Genomic DNA, 24,118 nt, shown 5'->3' with positions numbered 1-24,118 from the left:
TTTTAGACACAAGAGCAGCTGGAGGCATCTAGCAATATTTTCTTCTGGAAGTGGGGAAGCTGAGAGACTGTTCATGAATTTTGAGGGGACAGAGGTTCATCCAGACTTCACATGCTGTAATGGGATATGAACTTGAAGCAGCCTCTGACTTTGCACCAGAAAATTGAGCTAGCCCTTCTTTAACATTGTCTAAATCACTCTGTCTCGCTATATAATAAAATCTGTCTATGAAACCCCAACTGCAAGCTACAGCTACATATATATATTATAAATTTAGTTACTAATAACTGAATTTTGAGCTCACAATGAAAAATCATTGTGCAAAGGTGAAATATTTGTCAAATCTTTGATATGAAATATTTCTTGTGTTTCTAATTAAACAACAGTGCACTATATTGTTTTAGAAACTTGTCAGAAACCATGTAATGATAGAAGCAGCAAATATGAATAATTTTTTGTCTTTCTAGTGGTGATGCAATGAAAATACACATTAGCTACACATAAAATTCCAGCAGAATTCAAAAATTCAAAGTACTGTTTTCTGAAACAAATCAAATGAGAAAATTTCCAATATGCTGCATTTCAGTTATATAAGCATATATCTGCGTGTGATATGGCTGCCATTCTTCCTGTGGAAGCCAGCTGCATCTTCAGAACAACAAACAAGAGACAAAAAATTCCACCCCTCAAAAAATTCCAACTCTTAACATAATGGTCATATCATCGGATAAGTCGTGTCATCTTGTACAGAGAAAAACTCAATTCTTTATAATTTATATGTTTTCTGCATCAATCTGTTGAACTATGCACAATATTGTTGTTGAACTCTTCAGGTAATATTTGAGAAATTATTGCTAACACAATGAATTCATTATTAAGAGCTAAAATGTACCTCTAGGTAGATTGTGCCTCCAATACTCTGGAAAATCCTGGAGCTGTGACATCCCAAGATATGGCTATGGAATAATTTAAGAAATGTTATTCATGAGGTTGATATGTTGGGTTGTTTTGATCGGTATGTTTTTTGTTGCATTTTCCTAAGGAGTGTGATTGATCAGTCAGTTCCCTTGTGCACCACTGCAGAAAAGCAGTGATAGTCTGTACATTTATGTGCATGTGGATTGAAATCTGCCCTTAAGATGGAAATGTAAAATATTTGTAACTTCTTATGTGTAGAAGTCTTTGGTAGGCAGAAAAAATTCACTGTTGTAATATTAGAGCAGAATAACTTTCAACCAAGTGCTCCTCAAGGTTTGTTTTGGCTAAAAACTTGATGAAAGACTTCAGAATAATGGTATTTTTTTGTTCTGACTTGTCTCCAGGTTTCTGAGAAATCTGAAATCAACTAGAAAATTTTCACATTTCCAGTCTCTGGTGGAATAATGGCTTGATAAAAAACCAAAATCCTTTGTGCTTTATTCTTCAACTCTCATGATCCTTGCTTAGATTTTAAGGCGTTTTATTGTGATTTTCAGATCCTTCCTGTTAAATTCTGCTTTCATCCTGAGTTAGGTGATTGGACTACATATCTTTGCTTGTGTGAAAAAGCCATGGGTGTGTGAAAAAGTCAGCATGGTAATCCTCCAAAATTGTTAAATGCATGAATAGAGTTCTCATATCTCCAATAGAAACTCCATGGACTACACTGGCATATACTGCAAGCTTTTTGGTTTGTCTGTGACACTGGAAAATTGCATTTTTTTATTGATTTGCTGTTAATCTCTTTAGGTGATCTTTTGGGGGATGGTGGAGACCCAGAGACAAGGTGAAACTGTTGCCATTGATGACATTGCCTTCAGCGAAGGATGTTCTTTGGCATGCGGTAAGAATACCTGTTTTTCAGGAGACAAGACATTTTACTTTGTCTTTTCCTTGGATTAGAAGAGAAAAAAACAATGGACAGCCTTTTGCTATTCAAAAGCTTTCTTAACTCCATAAGTGTTGTCATTTGGCTCATTTTCATTTCCCTAAACAATCATCTGTCTTTTCACATCTAAACACAGTTACATGGAAAGACAATAAATACTTTAAGAAATCTGATGCATTATAGATGTAGGGCTCAGTGGGCAAAAAATGTCTACTGTTTTTGGCTGGAGAACTGATGTGTTCAGCCAGCTCAGGCACAGCTTTGGAGCTGGCTAGGAAGATTCCCAAGGCACTCGTGTATTTCTAAATGCGCAAAGGTCCTGATCCTCAGCTGTGCAGTGGGGTTATGCTGTTCTGCTCTGCTACATCCAAGAGTTGTAATGTCAGGCTAGTCATCTCTGCATCAGACCATCCCTGTGTGTCAGGATTCTTTAGCAAAACATTCCCTATTTCTCTTTTCAACCCAATGTATTTTTAAGGAAAAGGATTGCTACCCATCCTAGCATAAATTAAGTTGCTGACTGCTGTGTATTACACAAGAGAATTGCCCTGTGGCACTTGTGTCACATCTTCAGGTGAGTGCAGTCCTGATTCAAAGCACCTCCTTTGTTTTCCTTATTCTTATTCTTGGCATGGGCATGGAAGGTTTAGTCTTTTAACTTAACTCAAAGTATGGAAAGCAGCGTTTGGCACAGATGGAGCTGGGTTACATGGTTGGTTTTGTGTTTACCACACTCCTAAATAATGCCCTCTAGATTTCCCAGTGGGAAAAAGCTATTGAAAAGAGATGCTGATGGGTATTAATGTGTTAGAGTGCTGAGCAATTGCAAGCAGATCACTTTAAGAGCAAGACACAAACCCTAATTTAATGATGGCAGCAGGCATATGTATTTAGTTAAAAGGGGATCTATATTGGGGAAATGAGGTTTCAGGTAACTAAACTTGGTCATGTCAAATTCCCCATGTTATAGCTTTCTTACAGTGGAGAATTATGGAAGTAAATATATTAATATTTTCATGCCAGGTCACATCTTGCTCTTCTGGTTTTTTAGAGGCTTTCTAGCTGTATTAATTGAATAGGCAAGGATGCTAATTCAAAACTTTGGACACACTTGTCTATGAACTCAGGAAAGTATACAGTGTGCTTTCTTTGAAAAAATGAATTTGAAATGGAATTTGAAATTTGTCCTCAGTGTAAAGATGACAAATATTTGGTTTTAAACCCAGCTTCTTTCCCCTCCTTGGAGGATTTCTGCAGACAAAAGGGTGGTGTAAAATGGAAAAAAATGCATTGCTAAATTCTAGCAACCTATGACCTTGTTTTACCAGTTCCTGCAAGAGAATGTAGATGTCTGTAAAAATATTTTGAATTTTTCAACAAAGTTCTTCTAAAGCAAACAAAAATTAAACAATAATAAATCAGCTACAGAGATGAATTGCTGTCTCAAAGAGATGGAAAAGGAAACAGATGTAGTCACTAGATTTTATAAATCCAGGTGTTAAACTCACCTTATGTGGCAGCTGTTGAATTACATACTGTTGTTTACAGATTGAGCTGCTGCACTGTTAAGTGCCTCAGGTATATTCTAATAAGAGCCAGTTCTTATCCTGTGTTTCCTCATTAGGAGAAGTCAACTTCATTAGGTGACATCTAAATGGCTCAGAGCAGCCAAAAACAGGGTCAAAGAATCTTAATTTTCTACCTGAAAGAGGCATGTTACTACTGAACATTTTCCAATAATTAAAACAAAAGGTCAGACTAATGGTTGGCTGAATTTGAAATAATTTCTTCTCTAGTCCTCATGGAATGTCTGGATAAGTAGACTTTTAATGAAAACCACTTTAATTGCATGAAATTCCTAAAACTTGCATTATTAATGTACCCCTCATGATTTTTAATCCCAGTATAAATGCACAGAAGAGATGACCTGGGCTTTTGTATTCATTAGTATAACTGTGCTTTTAGGGTTTTGAGTCAAATATCTCAAATTTTTGTGCTTTCAGGAGTTTCTTGATACAAACTGTGATGTTTAAATATAAAAGTAATTTCATTATGTTATAAATTCTTTCTTCCTTTCTATCTCTCCCTTGTCTCCCAAGCTGTCTTCCTTCAGTAGGTTGTCCAGTTCTGTTAAAGACTAAAATTCAGGCATTGAAAAATATACAATTAAAACCTTATCTTCAGTATAGCAATTTAAGATACTCTACAGTTTATAGTTTTCCCAACATCTGCCAAATAGTTTGTTATCACTCAAAACCCCCACAGCTCTTTATTATACATTTGAATATGGGCTGCAGGAAAAAATGCTTCAGCTGTCAAATAGAAAATATTGAAGTTTTATTTTCTGAAACACAGGGAATGCAAATTCTCCTCTAATTACACCTTTAGAAAACTTTCTGTTCAAAGCCTTCCTATTCTTATCCAAGTGGCTGCTCTGCAGAATTCCCTCTTAACTCCCAAAGAATTATATACATGAAAAACCCTACTAAGACTGTCCTTCTGATCTCTGCATAAAGATGAAAGCTAAGAGCTCTAAGGCATGAAAGTGGGATGCTATCAGGGAGAATGAGGCTTTTGTCCTCCTTAAGTCACTTGTAACACAGAAATGACAAAGCCTCACTGCAAAGTTGTGGGTATTTTTCAGGAAAATTGAAGTAATTATACATGTATTACTTATACTGTATAAATTTTGACAAAAATCCAGTATGAATACTTCAACTGAAAAAAATCTCAAACTTAATTCCTTAGTTAATTCTAATCCTGCAAAGATGTAGCCTTTAATATTACAGAGGCAGGTATTTGGGATGAACTGCTACAGGGATGGGAGTCAGAAAATCCAAAATACTAATCTTATGTTGTCTGACATGCTGTGAAATTAAGAGCTGGAAAATGGGTATTTTGTCAAAACAAACAAAACCTCAAAAATGTCTAAAACTAAATTGGGAAAAAAACACAGAATTACTCAAAATGTTTTGTATCAATACTTCAAAAGTGTTTAAAGCAGGTCTTGATTCCTTTTGAAAGCATTTGTACTTTTTTTGCATATTGAAATATGACAAAATCCATCCTATTTAGACCTTTGTGGAATTTTGCATTTTATATGGGAAACAAGTTTTTGACAAGCTCTTTCTCACATAATACACAGGGTTTGAAAAAAGTGCACATTTACTCAGCACTGGAAGAAGGAAGAAATGAAAGGTTTGCAGCACTGGCTGGACAGGCCATTTCACTGAGATGTCAGTAACGTGAATAATACAATGTCTCACAGAAGAAGAAGACAGTAACATCTATGTATGCTGACCTGAAGTTGTTTTCTCCATACAGACAGGAATCTCTATGCTTTCTCTGAGATATCCTGACTGCTATTTAACAGGAGATGAGCTTTCACCTGCAATAACATTAAGAAATGGAACTTCCATTATCATAGTGCAATCCTGCTTAAAATCCTGACCATTGCCAAGGGCAACTAGATTAGTCAGGCATGTTGTGATCTTAAAAACTCTCGAAAATATGTGGCGATGCATTCAGAACCTTTCTGTCTCTAAAAAGGAGTATTCTGTTACAAGTATTGTGGGGGTGCTGCTGAGTTTAACCTCTCAGTTAAAAGTGATTTTTCCACAGCTATCATCTAGAAAAGTAAACAGGCATTTCTTATTATGATATGTCAGTTTTTATGTTACCTGGCAACACTCTCTGCAGAATTGTATTCATGGAGGTTGTGATGACTGGCTAACATGAATAGTACTCCTTTGCTTTGAAAGAAGCATCTGTCTTGAGGGAATGATTTCTTAGGATAGTTAAAGATGGCAGGCTGAAATACTGGACAGCAATCAGGGATACACAGGGCTTTTGAAGCAACCTTCTGAAAAAGCAGAAACGTTGTCAGGGAGTTTAACAAGCATATTTTTCCAATGGGAAATAGTCTCCTACATAATGACTTATTAAGAAGTGCTGGTGTTTGTCTTTCAGCTCCGCAGATTTCCAGGTTTGAGCTTGGCGTGTGCGAGTGGCGCTGGGAGCAGCCAGCCGAGCCTGCTCAGCCAGCAGGGCTGCACACCGGGCACAGCACTGCCTCCTGCTCCTCCCTGAAGGACTGCAGCAGCAATTCTGCAGGTGCGGATTGGATTGAACTCAAAATTACTAGCTGTCATGGAGAATATGGTGCTTTCTAGGGTGAGACGGTGCCCCAATGCCGAACAAAACTGCAAAAAGTAGTTGTATGTATTTTGAACTTGAATTAGGTTTTGGTTTGGCTGTTTAATCAGGGCACTCATGTTGGTAAGACACGATGTATTTTAATGTAAGAATTAATGAAATTTTTTCAGGTATTCATGAAATATTTTAACATAATTCCAATATAAATTAATAGCTGATTTATTCTCCAGTTTATTCTTTGTATGAGATCTGTGCAAGAATTTGGTGAAATTAAATTAAATCAAATCCATCTAAGCCCACAGCTCTTTTTATTTTTTTTTTTCAAATTTTGATTTTGATACTTGGTAGTTTTACCTGTGTAGTACTACTCTGCTTGAGCATACATTCAGGAATTTCATCTTTAGCCTTTAATTATGGGGAATTGTAAAAAAAACAATTATTCTACAAAATACTTTCTTACTCTTCAAAACAATAAAATTATTCCAGCTGCAATTTTAATAAGTAAAGAGCATCACTTGTTTTTGAAGTCACTGTGTAGTGTGTGTCTATGGGTTTATGGGAAAGGCTTTTGAAAGCTTAATGGGTGCAAATCTCTAAGTGTTCTATAGTGAGATGGAATTCTCTTGCCTGCTAAGGGTTTGGGTTGTGTACTGAGATTGCCTTCAGAGGGGTTAAGCGGTGCTAGTTGTAATAGCACAGTTTGTGATGCAGCTTTGAAGAACTGATATTGTGGTGATTACTGCTTGAACTTTGAACCCACAGAAATGGAGTGCATCTCGTTGATAGAAGCAGAATGAATGTTAGATATTGTTTTCATCTTAAAAAGATTTTTAAAATAAGTTTTAGCATGCATTTCAATACAGTCTAGTAACTGTAAGTCAAATTATAATGGAATAGCAAGCAAAAGTGCCTGAGTGTATACACTGTTAAAATTATTTTTTTCAAATATGTACAATGGAGAGGATACAGTAAACCAAACTTTTTTCCCCCTTAAATGTGAGGAAAAAAGCCACATAATCTTCCAGTTTCCACTGGGGTATCTAAAAAAAAAAAAAAAGAGATTTTAATTTGATTTTAATTGAAAAATGTCCCTGAAAACTGTTTTATCTGTGCCATACTTTAACACAACACCTTGGAGGCTAGTAACAGGTATGGATTTTCCTTTTAAGACAATATTGAGAACAGTAAAGATACTGAAATTCTATAGGTGGCTTTTACACGACTACATCACAAGCACTGTCGTTGGAAAGAGAACGTATATGGAAATATATGTGTGTAAAATATTTCTTATATAAGTGCTTGGGCATTATTGTATGAATAGGCACAGGCAGCTGAGTAGGCTGAATTTTGCCAACTGCTTGGGGACATTCCAAGCCATAAAGAAAAAAGGAAAATATGAGAAGAAACAAGCATCAAAACAACACACAGAATTTAATTAATCCTTAACATTGAAAAATATTGAAAAATCTGAACTGTGATAGCTGAACTTTCATTACATTCAGTGTTTCTATTCATGCAGATGTGTTGAGACATAAATTAAGGGGTTGAATATTAAAAAAAATTTCTTAAAACTAAAGAAATGGTATGCAAACTGCAAAAATTCCTTGCTTGAGGGCTCAGACTTGCAATGGAAATAGAACTTGACTAAGTGTTATATTCTGATTTTGTCAAAGCTTTCACTTATGTAAATAGAAGAAAGGTAAGACACAAAATTATAAAGCAGAGGTCTAGACAATTACATTTATAAAGAAAAGATTTCTTATGGTCTCTGAATAATCCTTCCTTGCTGGTATCCTTAAATTTAATAAAATGCTTTCTGTCCTTGGAAGAGTTTTTTCCTTTGTTCCTTTATTGCTTTGTTTCTCTAGTTTTGTATTGTAGGCAATTTCTCTATATCTTTTCCTCTTAATTTCTCTAGTGTCAAAAGTTCTTACAGAGTTTTTTTATTCCCTTGCAATACTGTTCAGAAAATATTTTTTTCTTGTTTTCTTTATTGATGTTTCATATATGCTTTTGTAGTTTCTGTAGTTCACGTTTCTTACATTGGATTAAGCTGGTTTTCTACATCTAGGGTAACATTCCTTTAATAAGCAAAAAATGAAAGAAATTCTCTGCATAAGAAAAATGAAGATGCAAAAATAAGTCAAAGAACCAATATTTCAGATAACTAGTGATAAAAGTCCCTTGAGTTTAAACACACAAAACCAGTGAAATCATTAAATCCTATGGATTAAAGTGGGACTGATGAGATTTGAGTCCAAATGTGGTTAAAATGGAACCAAACAGCTGAAGATTTATGGTTTTAGGTTCCAGCATAGCAGGATACAGGCAGGTTCACTATCCCACCCCAGCTCTAAGAAGACCCTGGGCGACCTCAGCAGTAATCTGAAAGCTCTGCTGCTTGGTTGGGCTCCAGTGTAGTCAGTGGCTCATCTTTCTGCAAGACTCCCAAAGTTTTACTTGTGACAAAAAATTGTCCTTCAAGACTGAAAGGAAAAAGACTGTTTAGTAAAACCTGGTCAAGCAGCCTTTTGAAGAGAATAAAAGAAGATATTTTATGGGAAGATATTAAAATCTACATTCGTTATCCTGGCAAATAGACCTGCATGTCTTGTCAGATACACACACATCGCTGACTCAATAGCTTTATTTATAGCTGTCAGGAATGAAGTGACTCTTTTGGAATCCCTGTTCTGTCTCTAAAAACAAAGGGGAGTTTGGCCCATCAGAAAGAGAAAGTCATGAAAATTCTAGACATAAGGAAAGTCAGAGCATAAACACAGCAATATGCTGTGCAGGGTACTGTACTGAGGGAAATTCAGACCTTAAAGAAGAGCTGTAAAGTTTGCAACAAATAAAAGAAAAATGGTCCTAATACCATTGATTGTTAGACAGCTACTTGATAAATTTTGTCTAAAAGCAATAACAATTTTTAAAAATCCCTTAAAGAGGGGAAACAAATAATTACTTTAGGAAAGTTTATAGTCTCTCAAGTTAAACTCTGTTCTACTTTTACAGGCTATAGAGAAGAGGGGAAAATAAGAAAAAAGTCAGTTTTCAGGTTCTGTAGTCTTCATTCATGGAAAGGCCTCAATTTGTATTAGAAGCAATCACAGTACTTGCATAAAATTTATTCCCTAAAGAAGGGTAAGCACACCTCTTGGACACAGGATCATTCTGAATGCTTCATAGAATTTTGGCTTGTCTAATGCTGTGCATTTGCTTTCTTATCTAAAAATCATGTCAACTCCACTTTGCCCAGCTTTTAATGATTCAGGTACTTCAAAGGAAAGAGGGAAAAGAATGTTAATTATCATTGGGTCTAGAAACTAAAATTGGTTCGTTTTTTAATGGCATCAGAGAACTCTGAAGTTAGATAAAGAGCTGGTAGCATATCTCCTAATGTTGGATGTTTCTCTTATGCACAAGATAGTAGTTATGGAAGTTTAGATGTGTTTTTGAGGTCTGTCAAAGAGAAATCGGGGTTAAATCTATAATATTTTCTTATATCAAGGTTAGTTGCTGTGGCATGAAATTACAAGCTTAATTCCAATGAAATTGCAACAATATGTTGTAAACAATACAGTGTAAATCATTGCATAACACTAAGAGCGGACTGGCAACAAAAGGAAAAGAACATGGTCCTTTATAAAAGTGAACGTTTTTCTTGTGAAATGATACTTTCTTCCTTCTCCTTGAGATTGTGTAACATTTGCATTGGAGATAAGTTGTATTTAGAGAAATTAACACAGAAACTGCAGATTTAAGACCTTTAATCAGTCCTTGTTTATCGTTTAAATAGTTGCTGCAGAAGGCAGCAAAATATTCAGCAACTCAGGAGGCAGGGGAAAGAGCTGATATATTTGGTAAAAAATATTTAGCCTTTTTATTTCTGAAAACTAATAGACACTGCTTAGGGGATGGAGTACTCCTTTAGATCTCCGTAGGAATCCTTTTATAAGGGGCAATAGGTCAAGAAGAGCACAGATTGCTTTTCTGCTTCAGATGGAAAGACAATATGCTTCCAACATTTTGTTGCAGAAATTCTGGCTGAGAAGTAAAGACCTTGATTACACGGTGGAGACGTGACTGCTTCCTGTAGCAGTCACAGACTGCCTATTTTTTTTTTTTAATATTGCTGTAAAAAGCATATTTCCTGGAAACCCCAGTGGGAAGAAAGCCCAGTTTCCACATATATTTGCCATTAGATATTGAACAGTTGTAAATGCATGGAGGCTGAGCTGGGACTTCTTACAGGTTTTAACATGCAAAGTAAGAACTTCAAGATATTATCAACTGATGTAATTCTTGGTTGCTGGGGTTATCTGTGAGTAAATTGAAGATATATATATCTATTTAATAAGATACAGATGACATCCAAGTCACATCATCAGCATGATGGTCTCATTTCCCTCTTGCTGGGATGGGTCTTTGGTGTAATTATGTGAAAAGCAGTCCTTATTTTCAAAGACTGAGAGAAAAAAAAATTCTGAAAAAGTAACCTTTATTTCCTTTTTTTTGCAGGCTATTTTGAGTGGTTAGAAGCTAATGACAATGAAAGTGCTTACCTAAACAGCTCCATGTGTAATTGTTCCAGCAAGAATTGCCATTTTCAGTTTCACTACTCCATGGCAGACAGCAGCGTTCTCAAGGCAGTACTGCTTATGAATCAGGTGAGGAGAAACGTGTTCATTTCCAAAAGGCAAGCATATGGCAGCCCAGGTGTTACCAGACAAAATGCAAGAAGGTGCATCTGCTGCTGCATGCCTGTCCCCTGAGTCAGTTTGTGCAAAAAGTAACTTGGTACCATTCCACTGGTCTGTGCAATTGCAAAACCTGGGTGTTCGCCATCTCAGCTATAAACTAATTTGATGGGTGAATGTTCTGCAAGAAGACTTCAAGGGCAAACCCAGCCATTACAGAATTAAATCAATTGCAGATTTCAGGAGGGAAATCTGTAGTAACAGCTTTTCTAGCCTTCTTCCTGTTACAGAAATAGGAAAATAGGTGCTTTTGTCTTTGGAGACATAGTAAAAAAGAAAGTCGTTGACTCAGGATGACTGGAAAGTTCTTGATTAAACACCTGCTTTGCTTTGCCCAAGTTTTAGAGCAGTAATTTTTCTATTCTTCTGCCTATTAGTAGATAAAACAGCCCTGTCAAAATGAAACACAAACGTCAGTTAGGCACTGCTAGCTATTTCCCTTTTTCTTACCTCCCTTACCTTGTGAGACTTTCTAATGTTAGGATGTTCTCTTTTGAAAGTCTGCTTTAATGGGTTAGTATTGATGCTTTGTACTGCTACTTAATGAAAGCAAGAGCAGTAGAGCTGCACTCATTAAGTTAATGGCTCTCATATCTTGATGCTGGAGTTGAATTCTTATCACCCCACAATACATATATTTAAAAAATTGGATCCACTTCATTCACAAAGATAAGAAGCTAAAACCCCCAAAGTGTAACACAACCAAGAGGTTTTAAAATAAGAATGGGTAATGGAAATAATTTATTTCTTTCCAATTGTGTCTTTCAGTATTCATGAAAACAGCTCCAGGCTTTTGCTCATGTTTCATTTATAAAAGGGAATAGTTGTATTTTCTATGACCCATTACTGTGTCAGGGAATTGTAACATAATCAGTGCTCTGGTCAGAATGCACAGTTTTGTGCCAAAGTACTTGCCAATAAATTCCCAGGTATGACACTTGTGGCAACCTTGAGACAGAATAGGAATATTGATTTCAGTAGTACACCTAAGTAGCATCAATGGACCCAATTTAAGAGTTTTCTTTCCCTGAAAACAGAGCAAATTATGTAAGCAAAAACCATAAGAAAACTGACATCTGAGTTCCCATAGAACTGGGAACCTAGATTAAATTAACTGACAAACACGTCCTTACACATGCATTAGAAGAACATTTGCTGGCATTTATTACACCAGTCCACTCTGTTTCCACAGATTCTCTTAGCCCTTTAATGTTTTACTTATTGAATTTCCCCTTCAATCAGAAGTGTATTTAGTGAACATAGACTTATTTAAAGCTGATATGAGTTACTCATACTGCAAAATTTGCCAGAAAAACCTGCAGTAACATAAGCTTCTGCTGATAGTTTCAAAAACAAAACCCTACAGACTTATATTTAGGACTTCTTAAACTGAAATGGAGAGCTGGCTTTTACACATTTTGCTACTGAATCATTAGGTTGTTATGAGAAACATATGAATCTTCAAAACTAGCCAATACCAAAAAAAAGAAGTGAGAGCTGAGGGCTGTTTCTGACTCTGGAAGACAACAGAGCTGGCCTGGACACTGTCATTCAAAATAACCTCTCAACAGTGTGTGCCTTGCAGTTTCCTTGCACATCCTGTGTCTATATTTATTGATCAAAACTTCTTGTGTTTGAATAACTCTTGCTAAATCCCACAAGACACACAGGCCTGACACATACAGAGACTGGATTGCAATCAATGTACAGTTTCAGTAGATTTTTTAGAGGGCAAGTGCCACAGGTGTAAATTTATCCCTGGCTTTCCTCACCCTTTCAACAGAGAGAGGAAAGATGAGTGAATATATTTTCTAATATAGACATTATGGTATCAATCAGAAGATGGGGAATTTAAATTGCTCTTGGGTACAAAGAAATATAGGGAAAATGGACTCCTTTTGTCAGCAGTAACCTGTTGTTTACTTACATTTAACTTCCAGTCCATGATAATCTGCTTTTCCTCTTCTATGGCTGGCTTGCCAAACTGCTCTTCATTAAACCCTACTGCATTTGACCATTTGATTTTTCTGTCTTAATTGTGACTCATGTCTTTGAACTTTGTCTGATTGGTTTGGAACTGGTTTCTGTACACTGAGATGATTTTAAATTCTAACGATGCCCTTCAGAGTGCTTGTAATTCCTCCCAAGATAGTATTATCCACATTGTTTTAAAATTTATTTTTCATCCCACTCTTCACACTCTGCAGGCAGTTAGTTAGCACTATAATTATATCAGGCTCTGAAACAGACCTATGCAGAACTCTATTATAATTTTCTTTTAGTTTAATAGAAAATTATTGACATCTCCTCTTTGAAATAAGACCACACTTCTATTTGCACATTTTACAGCAATTTCATCTACACCAAATTACCACAATTTTTTAAAGGATGTGTTATAAGGGATTTTAAAAGACCTTAATAAAGTAAAGTAAATATTTTTCAAGTCTGTTTACGATGAAAAAAAATTTACACTGCTAAACAGGACTTGCTTTTCATCAGAAGCAGCTAATGTAGGTTTCTCAGCTTCTAATTCTCTAGCTGCTTACAAGGTTGTTGTTAGGAATTTATTCCAGTGTCTTAAGAGTTGTTTAGCATCTTGGCTATAATTGCATACTCTGTATTTTCCCCTTAACTGTAACATATGTCCTTCGTTCTCCCAACTGTCTATTTTCCTACACATTCTCCTTAGGTTCTCAGAGTTCACAAGGTATTCTTTCCAATATGTCACCTTTACTTAAACTTCCTAATTCCATTCCAGTTTTAGCACTTCTGGCTTATATGTGTTTGTAACATTATACTTCTATTCCGGTCCATGTTTGCATTCCCATTTGGCAGTATTAACTGTTCAACAAACATAAAATACTCATGGAATCATAGAATGTCCTGAGTTGGAAGGTACACACCAGAATCGTTGAAGTCCAACTCCCAGTCCTGCCCAGAACAGCCCAAGAGTCACTCCATGAGCCTTAGAGCATTGCCCAAAAGCTTCTTGAACTCTCTCAGGCTTGGTGCTGTGTAGCAATGTGGGGGTTTAGGATTCCATGTGCTCTCTTTGTTTCCCTGCTCTGTATACTATTGGTTCATTTTAAAATATGCATCATGCTGTACCTGAAAACCAATTGGTGTGCACCCTTTTGCCAATCTTCCCTTCCTTCTCCTGGGACTGGCTCTTAGAGAGCCAGCCCCGCCCCCTTCCTTTCCCCTTAAAAGCCAGAGCCTGGGTCTGAGAGAGGTCCTCCATCTTTGAGCTGGCAGCTCCTACCCCATTCCTGCTTCCCTCCCCTTCTCCTTTCCCTGTGACCCTCTCCCCGTACCCCAAATAAACCTCCCTGCCAGAACAGAGATGGGTTCCAATTGGTTTTTTCGCCTTACTATGTTTCCTGTTAGAATTTCTGTGGTTGAAAGGCTCGCGCCATGCCGCAGGACCCCACGGGCCCGGCACCCCAGATCCGGTGGGATTACATGGACCAGGGACCTGGTCTGGGAGGGGAGCCAGCCTGTGCCACCCTCCCTGACCCCATAGTAACAGTGCTGTGACCACTTCCCTGGGGAGCTGTTCCAGTGCTCAACCACCCTCTGGGTGAAGAACCTTTTCCTGATATCCAATTTAAACCTTCCATAAGAGAACCTCAGACCATTCCCTCAGGTCCTGTCACTGGTCACCACAGAGAAGAGATCAGTGCCTGCCCCTCCTGTTCCCCTCATGAAGAGTTTGTAGACTCCAATGACGTCTTCCCTCAGCCTCCTCCAGGCTGAACAGACCAAGTGACCTCAGCCACTCCTCTCAAGGCTTCCCCTCAACGGCCTTCACCATCCTCATGGCCCTCCTTTGGACACTCTCTAATAGTTTAATATCTTTTTCATATTGTGGTACCCAGAACTGCCCCCAGGGCTCAAGGTGAGGCCATCCCAGTGCAGTGCAGAGCAGGACAATCTCCTCCCTTGCCCGGCTGGCGATGCTGTGCCTGATACACCCCAGGACACAGATGGCCCTCCTGGCTGCCAGGGCACTGCTGGCTCATGTTCAGCTTGCCATTGACCAGGATGCCCAGGTCCTTTTCCATGGCACTGGTTTCCATCATCTCATTCCCCTATTTGTATATTCGATTAACAAAATTAGTCATCTGTTAACTGACAGATAAATTTTAACATATTCTGTAAAAACTGAAACCAAAGAAGATAATGTTGAGTCTATCATTTGCTGTTCATTACTTTTTTGTTACTCCCCTTAAGTAATGGGCTTCTTCTTCTTCCTTTTATTGTCTTAATCTTTACATGTTGTAGGCCTTAAAAAAAAAGGAAATTAATTTCAACTAATGTTTATATGTACAAGCATATTTGTATCCTAATGCACTAAAATTTTTCTTTGTGTTCAACAACACTTGCAAAAGTCACTCCTCTGCAGAACGTAAAGTTGATCCATTAATCATTGTGGAGGAACAAACATTCCTTTGTTCCAAATTACTCTCTGAAAAGAGAAGTAGGGACAAAATAATGGGTACAGTTGCACAGAGGTGCATGTGTCTATAGAGAAACATAAAAAAAAAAGTATTTTATAAATGGAGAATTTTACAAAAAGTTGTGATTGCTTCTTCCATCCTTCAAATCTGAGTAGCATTATCTCAGGAAAAAACATTGTGGGGAAAATGAGCAATTCTTGCCCAGTTTAGCTTTACAAAAAGTCATTTATTGATAGTAATATATCACAGTAAGGGGAATACAGTAAAGGTATCTTGAGTAACTGCTCTCCTGCATCACCAAAATAAATCTTTAAGGAAAGTACTGGAAATGCAACACTTCTCATATTTTAAAAGAATGCTAGTGACACAGGGAATGTGCTAGTGAGGTTAACCCATTTGTAGCAAAGAGGTGGAAAAATATGACAAGCAGGGTGAATACCACAAGAATTATGAGGAAGTGAAATAATATTATTGGGTTATTAGAGCTATATAAAATCAGAGGGTAAAACCTGCTGCATGGAGCAATAGTCAGTTTAAAATTTTTGGTGCATCTGAGGTGACTTATACCTTTCAGTGTAAATAACAGTCCTAGAAGGTGTGGATACTGTATAGAAACCTCAAGTTTGCTGCTACAAGCTGTTTTTATTAAAATGAATTTGAGAGAAAGATGGCCGTGGGGCTGGGTATCTAAGCTGTTATCTGAATGTGAACCAAATTATAGCATCGAGGTGCATCCAGCCAAGTACACAGCAAATACAGAGTGTTCCTAAAAGATATACAAATATGTTTGAAGGGTTTGTATATGCAGGTGAGGGAGGGTATGTTAACTGAAAGCAGACATTTAACCACAGGCTATGGTTTTAAACTGCCATGCAGTTTGGTTCCTAGTACTTCATCCCTTTCTGTGTCTTAGATGTGCCTAATGTAGGCTAATAGATTTCCTCTGAAAGCTGAATTATTTAGTAAAATGAAGCAAGTTTTACACAGTGAAGTGCCCAAAATATTGAAAGAATTTTGCTGAATGTCTCACATAAACAAATGGACAAATACATGCTAGACTGATGTGGAAACTCATGGCTGAGTTTTATTTCTGAAATCAAGTATGTCATGTACGTTATCCAGTTTGATCTCTTCTGTCATTCAGTGTTTGAAATTAGGTTATTGCCTTCGCCCTGTCTTGCAGTTTTCCAAAACTGATCTTTGAACACATGTTCAACAGGGATTTAATCTTCCAGCTTTGCTAATATATCAGAATGGCCTTGGTTGGAAAAGAGCACTAATTGGCTGCACATAACAAATCATATCAGTGTTGTTCTGCTGGCTCAGACCTCACAGTCTATCAAGCAATAGACAGCACATTTCTTCTCTCTTTTATATTTCAAAACAGGAAAAAAGATAACTGTCCTTGTCTCTAGTATTGATAACATTTGAAATACCTGTCATAACCCCTTTTAGTAATCTCCTGTTAGATAAATTGTTTTTATACTTTCAATTTCTCTTCATACAAGAGACTCTCCATTTCTCCTATCCTGCTTTGCCTCTTTTTCTGAACTGCCACTAATTCTGTACTATTCTTTATGCAAAAGTAATGACAAATACATTGCAGTTTCCTAAAAATAGTCTCAATATTGATTTTTGTAATGGCAAGTCTGTTTGTATGTATAGCCTATATTAACTTTCCCTGCAGGTTTTTTCTGTCTTTCTGGTTTTGCTCTATTTTGAAACTGCCTGAAATGATTTTTTGTAGGTGCATAAAACTCAAATTTCTGTCTTCTTTCCTTTATGCCTCAGTATATTCCAAGTAGGATCATGACCAGAAGCAGAATGAGTGTGAGCTGCTTTTGCCAGATTGTTGAATCAAAAGGGCTTGGAGTGTCTACATAAAGGGAGCCTTACAGTATTTAGCACTCTTGCTGTTTTCCTTAGGAGGTGGAGCGAAAATGGGAGGTTTAAGGTAACTCAGAACATGACTAAAAGTTGTTAGGTTGTACTCTGTGTGCTTGCTTTACAGATTTTAAAAAAAGTTTTTAGCACAATTGATTGGGTTATTCTGGTAGGCCCAAAATTCAGTTCTAAGAGAACCAAATCTAATTAATTACACAACATAACATACGCAATTATTTATGGAAAGGAAACTTAGGCAGAGAACACCATGGAAACATACTGTTAAACTAAGCAATAATGTGTCTTAATTTACATATTAATTAACTTTAATTCTACCAAGTCAACTCCTGATAATTATATTATTAGTCTGTTTAGTCACAGTAAACATGTGTTGTTTCTCCTCTCTCCAACAGACCTCAGTGCAAAGATTGCAAAGGAATATGAGAAGTTCTATATTCTCACAGAGAGCAACTTTGTACATAGAGATTGTTTGGCTGTGAGATTAAAAGATCAAGGAAAGAAAATGGCCTTGATAACTTCTGGAGGAACAAAAATTGTCTTTATAACATAGTTTTCTACATTTTACAGAAGGAGCATGTCTTGTGGGAAACCAACATCATGTCTAAGAAGGAATGGGTCAAAGTGAATATGCAGCTACCAACAAGGCTAGAAAATATAAAGGTATGAATGAAAAAGGCTTGTGCTCAATTTTTGAAGATGCTTTACTTCATTGTTTAAAAATCCTCTAGGAAACCTAAAAATTTGTTAAGATTGTGTGTACTCTGAATGTCTTGCTATCTTTTCATTGCTTCAATATGAGTAAATCTCTGGTTTTATCTCAACAAAACATCGACACAAACATGACATGCAGAAGCTGTTGGACTTTAATAACAGGCAAGAAAATGAACACAAATCTCATCTGTTTTTAATTAGTCATCTGAGTCCAACTTAGATATTTCTAACTAATTTAAATGTATATCTACTATTGAGATAATGTAAATAATTTTTATGGAATTTCAGTGAAATTATGTAAACCGCTAATTGAGAAGATACCTCTTTCCTTAAAATTTCAAGCATAGATATGTGCTAAATTGCAACTATTTACTTCTTATACTAATTAACAAGTTTTCATTTTAAGTAACTTCTCATTTACATTTTTTGTAGTTCTGCAAATAGCCATCATATTTTACTGTTTCAGCAATCAGATGAAGATATAATCTCTGTGAAAGGACAAAGACTAAGCTCACTGCAGGAACTGATGGTTTGACAGATGTTAGAATGAATGCATTTCAGCAAGCTAGTAGCTTTAAGTGTGTGTTGTTGCCTGTCTCTCCTTTTCCCACAAGGACTATTTTGAATAAACAAGCAGATGCATAATTAAGCTATCTGTAGTATCTAAAAATAAACAAAAGCCTGCTCAGTTTGTCTGCATATAAGTAGGAAGCCCAAACTATATATTCTTGTACAAAGACTGCAAAGATCCCTTGCACTTAGGGAAGGAAAGATAGTATCTTTAATTATGTGGTTATTTCATATTTTCAGCACAGCATTCTGCTTTTTGAACTGGTTGAGTGAAAATGGGGAGTATGAGAGGAATTTTGTCATTTTGAAGAAATTCTTTCTAGTGGAAGATAATGACATATATAACTTATTTTTGAGAAGGAAAAATGCCTCTTGAGATTTCACCCCAACCTAATTCCCAGGCTTTGGGGAGTGTGCTAGACCCTTCTGCTTATTTCCCAAAGCACATCTGTTCTAGTTTCCTTTTGTTTTGTCAGATACTAACACTGTGCTGTCTGACTCTTGCACATAACTACTTTCTGAGACACACTCTGGTCATGACCCAGCCCATCAAAACCCACAAATCCATTTTGTATTTATTCCTCCAATTCTTGCACTTGTTTCTCAGTGCTTTCTTTTACTGCCATCCTAATATTTTTGATGAATCCAAGCTTTCTTTCTCCTGCTTGCTGCTTTAACTCAGGTAAAAGAAACCTGGAGAGCACAAATGGGGTAATTTCATCACTTTGAGAGCCAGCAGAGCTGGGCTTCACTGTGGCCAGGAGCAACAGATGTTCTTCTGGAATTCCATTGCTATAAATCAGCTTGTGCTAAACCTGCTCAGAGCAAGGGAACTCTGTCAGAGAGAAAAATGCTCCTTGAACCTCTATGTCTATGTCAATAGCAGCAAAATAAGCAGGGCGAGGGCACAGGCCCAAGGCTGCTGTGTGATAGTCTGTGTAATTAAAACCTCAGCATGGAACCTGGAAAGGTTTTAACCTAAACAAATCAGCCACCTCCCAGCCAGTGCCCAGAATAGTTCCAGGGTTACAGGCAATAGGGTCCAACCCCACTGCAGGGACTGGGAGCACCATTTCATTTCACGTGATCAAACAGCTATCAATTGCTAAGCTCTGCTGTGCCAGTTGGTGTCTGAGGACAGTCCCCAGCCCCTTTTATGCACCTGTAACTGGAAATTTTTCTCTTGGACACCTGCAAAATGAGGTTTTAGGGACACTTCAGAAAGGAAAACAGAGTCTTTACCATATTACATTTCAGGACACCTTTCTAAAGCACAGGGAAATTACAATTTTTTAGCTAAATATTTTTGAGATCAGGAGGTTTTTTTAAATAGCCTTCTTTATCTTTTACTTCATTCTTGGAATTCATTCAACTTTAATTTAAAATTTTCCATCATTTCAACCTGAGCTAGTCATACAAAATTGCAGATTCTGATTGGAAATTTTTCATGATTTTGCAATGGAAGTTTTGCAGCATTTTTTACACCTTAGAATCATTTTGCGTAAATAAAAATCAGTTTCACTCCGTTGTCTGTTAACGCAAATATTTTAACCCTAACAATTTACAGCTTATGTTTAAAGGAACATTCCAGAGCAGGGCAGGTTTCATCTGCCTGAATAGCATCCAGCTCTGGGATGCTGCACCATCAGAGCCAGCATGTTTCTGCTCCTTGGAAGAATCCCCCGGCAGTGATGGGCAATCCACGGCGCCCAGAGCATCCTGTGACTGTCACCCACATCGCCCTGATGGCAGCCATGAGGACCCAGCAACCTGCTGTGAGTGAATCCCTTTCTCCACTAGCTCCCTTCAAATAAAGAAACTATGACACTCTGTTGAACCTGAGATATAGGGATTGTTTGCATGACTAGGTGTTGAGATATTTGCAGTTTGAAGAGGTATTATTTTGTTGGAGCAGTGCACAAAAGTATATTCATCCTCCCAAAAAAATCGTGGAAAAAAGGTTATTTTCTAAAGTATGACTAACCAGTAGTAGTTGCTTATTGTTCTGACTACTGGCTGTGAAGAGAAGAAAGAAAAATAGCCACCTTTAAAATAGCAATAATTATTGTTAAAGTTGGCCCATTTTAATGGATGACATTGTCTTGGATACATCCCACACTCCTTTCAGGAAAGAGGACCCTAATGGAATTTAGATACTGAGCAATTTGGTCAGCTTAGAAGACCATCTTTCAGACACTTTCCATAGTTCTGAACTAAAGAGGTGTAAATAAAAAATCCTCATGTATTTTTGTCCTTTGTTTTTTTATTCCCATTATGTACACTTTCCACCAGACCTTGATATTGTCCTCCAAGATGTTTAGAGTTCACTATATTTATTCATACTGATTTTCAGTAAAATTTCCTATCTGGTACAGTGATGCATATTTTAACCTTTATTAGGTCTCTTAGCCTCTATCCTTTGACACATCCTCAGGTGATCATTCCTTTGAAGTGCTCTCAAGTACTGAAAGGTCTGACAGATATCCTACTGAATGAAAACAAAGGCAGACATCTGTTACTTAACAATGTGAAGGATTCCCCTCTTTTAAGATTTTCTTTGTTTCATTATAATAAGGAATTTAAAAATAATGTTTCTCTTTGGTCATATTGGTTTGACCTAAATAGTATTATAATACTACAATTTATTACAAGAGCAAACACATATATGTTTAGTAATGCTTCCTAATCTTTCTGTTTAATCTCTGCACATTTGTATAAATACATATTTAAGTCTATGAGGCTTAAAGGTCTTATAAATTAGGAAGTTGTCTAGGAAACACTTATGCACATGAGTAACCATCTTTGAGTAGTTCTGTTAAAATAAAATAATCTAATCAAGGCACAAGTTATAAAAGTACTGATTTTACTCTTAAATTTTACATTTTTATTATGTCTTTTTTGACACTTCTTATTTGTGATCACCTCTAAATTTCTTATTTCAGAGAATGATAACAAACTATGAAAACCTAGTTAATATATTCAAACAGTACTTAGATAATTTTAAGGATTATAAAGATCCCTTTCATGCTGATGCCTTTTCTTAAGTTCCTACCTAATATAAAGATGTTTTGCACTAAATACTGCATCAAATAACTAATATTTCAAAAACCATACTTATTATTATTTTGTATTATTTATACATAACCTCCACAACATTTATAAACCCATAAATACAAATGAATCAGTAGCTAGCAGTCCTGGAAACTTGTAAACAAGTCTAGGAAGCACTTATTATTTTCAAGTAATATCACACTTTGATATGGTACTGTTTCTGGAAATTACTTGCTCATCAGCATCCACGTAAATTCAAAATTATTGTGGGCTGTGGTCATCCTACAGGTGTTTATGGAAGAGGATCACTTCCATTCAGCTTAATTAGAAGCTTTCTTAAAACACCTGTCTTTACCTCTTCTGCTTTTAATTTAACACTTCTAGTATTACCTTAAATATTCTCAGCCTTTCATAGGATTTGAATAATTTATGAATATAGAATATGTAGAATGAAGGAAACCTGTATAATTTTAAAGCCATATACCTTTTACTGCATTTCATTCACAGTACAGCAATTTAAAATTGCAAATCCTTGAAACCTTCCAGAGCAGATGAACACAGATGCAAATATTTTTATTACCATTCAGTGTTAGGAGAGAGCACATTTGAGTCTGAAATGCTTGTTTTACTAAACATTTGTGTGCTTTCTGTGGCACATGATTTGCCTGAAATTGTCAGTATCTGTTCATCAATCTTATATGTGCATGTGGAGAATAAGAAGCTGCACCCACATTATTTTAACAGTCCTCCTCATTGCTGACAAGCACTGTGTAGCACTGCCTCTGTGGTTCACCAGAACAGCTCAAAGCAAATGTGACCTCTGCAGACCAAGGGCTGACAGGAGATTCTCTTAAGCTCTCTTAACCCTAAGCAAGGGAGCTGAGTAGTTTCAGAAGGAGGTGAGACTATGTCACCTATGGCAGTTATGAGTCATCTCTCTAATGACTTATAACATCAGGAAGTTCAGGCTGGATGACCTATGGCCATGTGTGATGTGTCTGGATGAATCCTTTAAAATATTCTGTGTTAATAGAACTAATCACAAACTGGTAGGGAAAGTGCACACTCAGAAGTTATATATGTAACCCTTTGCTTTCACAAAATGACATAAAATGTTAGGCAGAAGTGACAAAATGTAAATGGCAAAGAGGTTCTTTGGTTTCTGTTCATACAGATAGTTATTACCTCAAATTCCAAAGCAGCTCAGGTGCTGCCACACTGAATGAGGGGAGCAGCCCTCCTCATTCAATACTATTATTCAGGGGAACACCAACCTGATGGAGAGACCAGCTGAGTGTCCCCATTTGTGTTCATTTGATTGAGTGCCCAGAGCAGGATGGAAAACCTTTATGCAGTTGCAGGCTAGCAAAGCTGAAGCAATATTAATTGGCTGGTAATCCAGTCTAGTTAACAGAACTTCTTTGTTTTCCCCAGAGGATTGTGAGGAGCTGAGATAGATAGAGTAAGCTAATAAAAAAAAAAAAACGTTCCCATTTAACCTCCCAGTGAAATATGTGCCTTTTTTCCTGTGTCCTTTTTTTTTTTTAATATGTTGAAAATGGTTTGTACTAATTGAAAAATATTTCCAGTGTATTTTATGGCTTTAGTAACCTACACTTATTTCTTGAAACTCAAGAAGTATTTGAGGAACAATTTATTTTCCTGGTTGCATCATTGGGTTTTGTAGAACTGGTGTAGTAGTTTACTACTTGACTAGTTAAGATATACTCATATATCCACATAAATAAAAAAATAAAATTAAATTTTGACTCATTGGTAAAATTAATGCAAGTTGTTGTTTCCTTTCTATTTTTCTTTCTGTTTTGCTGAATTATAAATAAGTGAATGTCTAAAATAGAGAATTGACTCATTTTCCATTCAAAATGTCAAAAACCTTTCTGCAGTTTGAATCCACTGAAATCTTCCTAGTGAAATATGAAACATAAGCTCTGGTGCTGAGAATTGCAGTAGGAAGGGCTGCAATATATCAGAAAAGAGATTTATGTCAAACTTAACTGTAGTATGACTACTCAAAAACTATAGGCTGTGCAGTCACTTATTTTCCAGCCATGGATAGTGAAAGATTACCTATAATCACTTGAAGGTTCAGAGAAAAATGTTGAATGTTTGATAGGAAAGGCACATTTCTTAAGATTTATTAATGTTTGAGGAATGTAAAAACACACTGGGAAACTGTCTTTCTTGGATTTGAGTTTTAGCCAAAGCACAGAACTTTTCTTTCAAGTTTGATTAACCATTTACAAGTACCTCTTAAGTTTTTAGAATTAAGTAGGGATAAAGTTTAAGTTAAATTCTTAATTTGGAAATGTGGATTTCACTCACAGTTGTAGTGTGAGTGAAATCCACACTAGTTCTATGTTGTAGAACTAGCTGTTCTACAACATATTTACATTTATTAATTGAAGTATCACTTCCAGATACTACATAGGGGGAACACTTAGGTCTGGTAATTGACTCTGGCCAGTGTTTCTGCATGACTGGGTGCTTGTACAGAGCTTTAAATTTCAAGTGAAAGGTGTAATGGAAAGGCATTTAGCATCTAAAATGTGGTCGGCATTATCATATTCTATTTCTTCCCCACCACCCTAAAGAAAAAAACCCAAAACCAACCACCA

The 24,118-nt window shown here is 36.6% G+C and overlaps 1 protein-coding gene across 1 annotated transcript in view; it reads left to right on the top strand.

Moving 5' to 3' along the window:
* MALRD1 (MAM and LDL receptor class A domain containing 1) overlaps window positions 1-24,118 on the top strand; it is a 229,886-nt gene that overhangs the window by 10,991 nt on the left and 194,777 nt on the right. The window contains exons 5-9 of the mRNA XM_085050566.1: window positions 1,729-1,822; window positions 5,837-5,980; window positions 10,547-10,695; window positions 17,718-17,810; window positions 19,999-20,206. Coding sequence (XP_084906692.1) covers window positions 1,729-1,822; window positions 5,837-5,980; window positions 10,547-10,695; window positions 17,718-17,810; window positions 19,999-20,206 — 688 coding nt within the window. The remainder of the gene's footprint in view (window positions 1-1,728; window positions 1,823-5,836; window positions 5,981-10,546; window positions 10,696-17,717; window positions 17,811-19,998; window positions 20,207-24,118) is intronic.

The sequence above is a fragment of the Lichenostomus cassidix genome, chromosome 2 (genome assembly GCF_008360975.1).
Source record: "Lichenostomus cassidix isolate B80296 chromosome 2, HeHo_3.0, whole genome shotgun sequence".
In the NCBI taxonomy this organism is placed as follows: Eukaryota; Metazoa; Chordata; class Aves; order Passeriformes; family Meliphagidae; genus Lichenostomus; species Lichenostomus cassidix.
The sequence above is the reverse complement of the archived record's forward strand: the minus strand, read 5'-3'. Positions and strand labels throughout refer to the sequence as shown.